This window comes from Solanum pennellii, chromosome 1 (assembly GCF_001406875.1).
Source record: "Solanum pennellii chromosome 1, SPENNV200".
NCBI lineage: Eukaryota > Viridiplantae > Streptophyta > Magnoliopsida > Solanales > Solanaceae > Solanum > Solanum pennellii.
In genome coordinates this window covers 81,512,085-81,518,521 of record NC_028637.1, presented here as the reverse complement: position 1 = coordinate 81,518,521, position 6,437 = coordinate 81,512,085, and the positions used below count along the sequence as shown (strand labels likewise).

General features: G+C 35.3%; 1 protein-coding gene and 1 pseudogene across 1 annotated transcript; both read left to right on the top strand.

The window, feature by feature from the left end:
* Window positions 1-1,276: 1,276 nt before the first annotated feature.
* LOC107023877 (pectinesterase inhibitor 10-like) lies at window positions 1,277-2,063 on the top strand. Its single transcript, XM_015224705.1, has 2 exons — window positions 1,277-1,618; window positions 1,812-2,063. Exons 1-2 carry the CDS (start codon window positions 1,277-1,279, stop codon window positions 2,061-2,063), a joined length of 594 nt encoding a protein of 197 aa, XP_015080191.1.
* Window positions 2,064-4,231: 2,168 nt separating this feature from the next.
* LOC114075586 lies at window positions 4,232-4,801 on the top strand (annotated as a pseudogene).
* Window positions 4,802-6,437: the final 1,636 nt, after the last annotated feature.

Sequence of the window (6,437 nt, the reverse complement as noted above, 5' to 3'; positions counted from 1 at the left end):
ATTTCAACTCTCGACCTCCACTCCACGCTTCTAGAAAAAAATTAAAGTTTATTTTTAAAAAATATTTTGAACTTCAAAATTTTATTTTTTAACCCTTACCCTCGACCCCCCCCCCAACCCACTCCCACACCAGCACCGTTACCCCCCATCCCAAAAAAAAAATTAAAAATTTAAGTTTATTTTTAGAGAAAAGACATAAAGACACCATCGAAGTTATCCCATATTTGCATAAATACACCTAAACTTTAAAAGTGTCCTATCACACCACTAAACACCTATATATCGTTGTAAATGGGTCATTTTTACTCATTCCGTCGTCTATGTAGTGCGCGTGTTGCTCACTCTCTAGGATGGAATTAACCCGACCCGACCTTTTTTTTTGAAGAAAATTCATCTTCTCCTTTTCATTTCATTTCTCAACTTTTCCCTAAAATCGAACGAAATACACAAGTGTTGTTGTTGACGAAAGTGTTGCTGTTGACGATCTCGTTGTTGATGTGTATTTGTGAAGATTCTTGGAGATTAAAGGTCTAACATGTTAGGGTTCTAAAACATATGATAAAAATCTTCACTTTTTTCAATTATTCTGATTTTATGGATTATTATAGTGTAGAAGTGTTGGAATCGACCTCCTTCAGTTGCCATTGTTAGGATATTTTTGAGTATGTTGCGTAATCGACTTAGTTAGTGTAGGATATTGTGTTATTGACTTAGTGCGATTATTAGTGATTAGGGCTTCATGGTTGTGTTTTAGGTTAGGGTTAGATGTTATCCACTTAGTTCGAATCTTATTATTTGTCTCTTATACATTTGAAGACTTCAATTCGTACATTATCAACTGCTATTGTTAGTGCTTTGTTCTGTTAGTACTGTTAGAGCTAAATGTCAGTGCTTTTTTCTACTTTTGTTAGTTAGTGTTTCTGTTGTTGTTGTTTGTTAGTGATAATGTTTGTTGTGTACAACTTGTTAGAGTTAGTTATTGAAATGTGTGTTTGGATTGTGTTTGTTGTTGTTACATGCTTTTTCAGGATGGTTTTTACTTTGATAACTTTAAGATGGTATCATCGGGGTGGGGTAAAGATATTGGTCCACCACCTAAATATATTAGGGGGCATGTGACAGAATTCCTTGATGTAGATGTTGATAGGATGTTTTATTTTGAGTTGAGGGGCTACATAAAGGAACTAGGATATACAATAAATTGTGATTTTTTTATCAAGTGGGATGGGTTATTGGTCCTTGTTGATAATGATAAGGTTATTTTGACCTTTTCAATATGATAAATGATGGGGATCAGTGGGTTAGTGAAGCTAATCAGGCCCCACTTGAATTAGAGTTTGTCCCCCATGTGACTGAAAGTGGGGTAGGTAAGGAATCTTTTAATGAGACTTCTAACCCTAATAATCAGCCTCCTGCTTCTACTTTTCCTTCCATCCCTACAACTGGTCCTTCTGAAACTTCCAGCACTCCATTTGAAGCTCAGTCTTCTACCATGCCTCCACCATCTCCTTCTATTGTGTCTCCTTCTTCTACTGTGCCTTCACCATATCCTTCTACTGTGCCTCCTTCTTCCACTGTGCCTTCCCCATCTACTTATATTGTGCCTCCTCCTTCCTATGTACCTCATCTGATTATCCTATAATAGATAATGATCCAACTGATGATGAAGTGGAAGATGAATCAGGATCTGAAGGGGATACTAGTGAAGATACTGAGGTTGACAGTGATTTTCATCAAGAGTATATATATAAGGGCAACCAAGAGGCATTTCAAAATGTCAAAGGAGAAGTAGGGAAACTACTTCAGATCAGATTAGTGTTAATGAGAAAGGTCCAGATATAGAGTATGATGAGACAAATAATGGTATTAGGGAAAGCTTAGTTGGTAAGCTAGAAGGTGATGAACCTTATTATCTAAGTGAAGAAGTTCCTAGATTTGAAATAGATGATGAAACAGGTTGGGAAGATGGTGAAGAGGTTGATCAAGTAGTGCATAAACCTGTTAGGAGGAAGAAAAACCCAAATAGAGTTGTGTTTAATACAACTGCTGAAAAAATTGTATAGGAATTAGGACTGGTTTTCAAAACTGTTGAATAATTTAGAGTGGCAGTGACAAGATATCCAATCCAAGAACATATTCAAATTGAAAATTATGTAAATGAGCCTGTCAGAGTTAGAGTGAGATGTTGTAAAAAGAGTTGTCCTTTGTTGTTGTGTGCAAGTAAGGATAGAACTAGTGGAGTTTTCATTGTTAAAACATACAACCATATCCATAAATGTTTGACATCAACTCATAACTATCTGTGCAAGTCAAAGTTTTTGGCCACCAAATATAAAGAGAGAATAACTCAATAGCCAAACATCAACATTGTGTTGTTGCAGGACATTATTAGAAAGGAGTTGGATATTAATGTTGGTAGGACAACAGTGAGAAGAGCTAGGACTTGAGTGTTACAAGAGATCATGGGTGATCACATTGTGGAGCATGGTAGGATTTTTTATTATAGAGATGAAATATTAAGGAGTAATCCAGGTAGTACTTGTGTAGTGAAGGTTGGAGAAGATTCAGAAACTGGGCAGAAAATTTTTGAAGGATTTTATGTTTGCTTTAATGCTTTAAAGAAAGCATTTTTTGGAGGTGCTAGGAGGTCGATTGGTTTTGATGGGTGTTTTTTCAAAGGTGTGCGTAAAGGCCAGTTGTTAGTGGCAGTTTTAGAGATGGAAACAACCAAATGCTGCTATTGTTTGGGCAGTTGTTGAGGTTGAGATTCAGTATACCTGGACATGGTTTCTTGAACTAGGGAAGAATGATCTTGAACTTGGAGAAGGGCATCAACTATCTATCATTAGTGATATGCAAAAGGTAATTACTGATATCCATCTTAGTGTTTTATTGTTGTTGAGTTTTGCATTTTAATTTATTCTTTTTCTGTTATGTTGGTTTGTTAGGGACTAGAAATTGCTGTGGATACTTTATTGCCACTTGTTGAACATAGAAAATGTGCAAGACATGTTCTTGCAAATTGGTCAAAAAATTGGAAAGGAGTTGAAAGAAGAAGAGTGTTTTGGAGGATTGCTAAATCCACATTTGAAGCTGAGATGAAGGACAATATAGAGCAATGAGAAAATTAGGACAAGAAGGTTTGGATAATGTTTTATGGTACAATTTGAATGCATGGTGCAAGAAGAATTTTGAAGAATATAGCAATGTGATGTTGTAGACAACAATATGGCAGAAAACTTTAATGCTTGGATAGTGCCTGCAAGGTATAAAACCATCATTACAATGCTTGAGGAGATAAGGGTGAAGATGATGAAAAGAATTGGTGATTTGAGAGAGTTCTCAAACACTTGGATCTCTGATATATCTCCTATGTCTTTGAAGATTTTGCAAGAAAACATTCAAAAGTTTATGCAATGTAACTTGACTTGGAATGGAGAAAGAGGTTTTGAGATTAAACACCGTCTATTTACAGACACTGTGGACATTGTTCATAGGAGGTGTAGTTGCAGATCCTGGCAGCTCAGGGGAATTCCTTGTCCTCATGGTGTTGCTGCCCTTCATTACAAAAACTTGGAACCAATTCATTATGTGGCTAGCTGTTATAGCAAGGAAACCTACCTCAGCACATATGCCCATTTTATTCAGCAAATGAATAACATAAAAATGTGGTAAACCTCAAATAATTCAATTGTAAAGTCACCAAAGATCAGAAAGTTGCCTGGAAGACCAGGTAAGCTTAGAAGAAAGGAAGCAGATGAAATCAGAAAAACTGAAAATGTTGAGCAAAAGAGGTGCTGTAGTGACTTGTAGCAAATGTGGCACACAAGGACATAATAAAAGAATAATGTCCTATAAGAAACCAAGTAGGTCCAAGTCAATCAATTGAACCATCTTCTCAGGCAAGAGGTACTGGTCCAAGTCAGTCAGCTGAACCATCTTCTCAGAGACAGGTACTTTTATTTGTTACTTTCAAATGTAAGTCATATGTAGATGTATATGTATTGATATATTAATATACACGCTACTGAAAGTGGTAGAGGAAGAGGCACAAAAAAAGCAACAAGAGGAAGAGCAAGTGGCAGAGGTGTTCCAGCTCAATCACATGGAAATGCTACAAACACAGAGGTAATATATCTAATTATTATATCATTATTAGATAATATAGATATGCTTTAATATTTTGATTTTAAAGTACAGACTGTAAATGATAGAGGGAGAGTTAGAGGAGCAGGAACACGGAGAGAAATGGCTCAAGAAAGAAATGTGAATGAAGGACTAAGTAGAGGAAGAGGAATGACTCAACATAGTCAAACTAGTCTGAAGCAAACTGCAGTGGAAGAGGCCTAGGAAAAGGGAAGAGACCAGTAGAACATGAGGACACCGGTGGAGGACAAACTAGACTTTTTAAAAGGCCAAGAATGGTAGGTGTTAGCATATACCAAGCTGAAGATGAATTTACAACTCTCAATGTAAGTTTACAACTATCAATGCAAGTTCACAATTGTCAATGCAAACCTAATTGTCTAATATTTGAATGCGTATTTATTTGACTAAGCACCCTGAATTGCCAAGTAGAAGAGTCATCAATACTGGTACAAGAGTTACAAAGAGGGGTGATGTTGTCACTGGTGATATTGGCTACACACTAGTACGTGGATTCAAATGGAAGGGGAAGACATTTATTACCAGTAGCAACCTGGAAAGAATGAGGGCTGAAAAGGTTATCCAAACTAGGTCTGTAGCTGCTGCTAATAGCCAAGGCCAAACAATTTCAAGTAGGAAGACTTATGTTCCATGAAAGTAGGGCATTTTGATGTTGTCTTGTTCATTTTGACAAACAAAATTTAACTATGCATATTTTTATGTTGTTTTTTGTTGGAAACAAACTCAATTTTGCGTGTAACCAAACAAACTTGAATGATTGGAATCAAACTTGATTATGAAGTCTTGTTTTTAGTCAGTTTTGTTGTTGTCTTTTTAATTGTAATTGACATATTTGTGAAGTTTCTCAAATTGTTGCCACGATAATATAGATAAGAGAACCAAATACATTAATAAATTGTTCAAATCATAACAATTTCGACAACAAAGAACAACAGTAACTTGAACATTCAACAACTTCAATCTTTCAAGTTACACACAACTACAACTAGCAAGTTCAAGACAATTAGCTTCTAGGTACACACACCAACAATTTAAAAAATTTGAAAGTAACTAAAGATGTCTATGGCAATTTTGCTAGCACACACCTACAACTTTCATCCTTCACATTCGTGGTTAGACTTAAATATAGAAAACACACAATAATGATCAAGACGATTAACTTCAAGTTATAACATTTGCCCTTCCTTTTCTCCTTCATCATGACTTGGTTACTTTCAACATGACTTTCATAAGATGTCAATACTTTTTCCAACTCCTTAATTCTTTTTGCTAATCTTGGAATAACGCACTTGGATCGTATATCAACTTCTTCTCGATCCCTCCATCTAAAGAAGTTGCAGGCATCCTCCTAAAATATGCAAAACACAAATTAAGAAAAATACATAAACAAAAGATCTCCATAAAAAAATTAGTAAACATACACGATAGCGTGGACAAGATCAAAATCTTCGAGCTGGATTATGCTCCGACCATGAAGTTTGCATTGATAGTAGGTCACCATGTTTGCATCGCAATTTCACTCGCAACATTGGATCATTCTCATCATTACAAATACGATTCAATATCGCATTTGACATTTTCAATCAAAAACTAATCACAAAATTGAGAAGAAATTCAACCATAAAAAAACTTCAAATTAACGTTTCTACTGAAAATTAAAAGATAAAAGACAAATTCCTACCTTATTTTCTTGAGGAAGATGATGAAGTCGTCAAACAGAGAGCACCAACGTTGTTCTTGCCATGGAAATCAAAATATTATGGCTACCAACGGCTATATTTGAGTTAAAATTGGGGAAGATGACATAAATTGATTAAATAATTAATATTAAAGAAAGAAAATGACATGTGACTTTTTTAAACTGGTAAATGAAAATAAAAAATGGTCCATGACGCGCCTAACGTGCGTGTAAACAACCCAGATGAGTTAATGGGTAAAAATGACCCATTTACAACGATATATAGTTTTTAGTGGGGGTGATAGGACACTTTGAAAGTTTAGGTGTCTTTATGAAAATATGGGACAACTTCGATTGTGTCTNTCAATAGATTTCATATAAAAAAAGACTAAAATATTTTTTTTATATTGAATGTTAAGTAAGAACTATTTTATTCATGAAATATGGGTAAAATATGGGTAAACTAGTATTTTACCCAACCCATTTATTACCCAATCCATTTTTACCATATCAAATATGGGCGGGTTGAATGATTACCCATTTTATGTTTTCCCATTTTCAACGCGTCCACATGTAATCCCCCCCCCCCCCC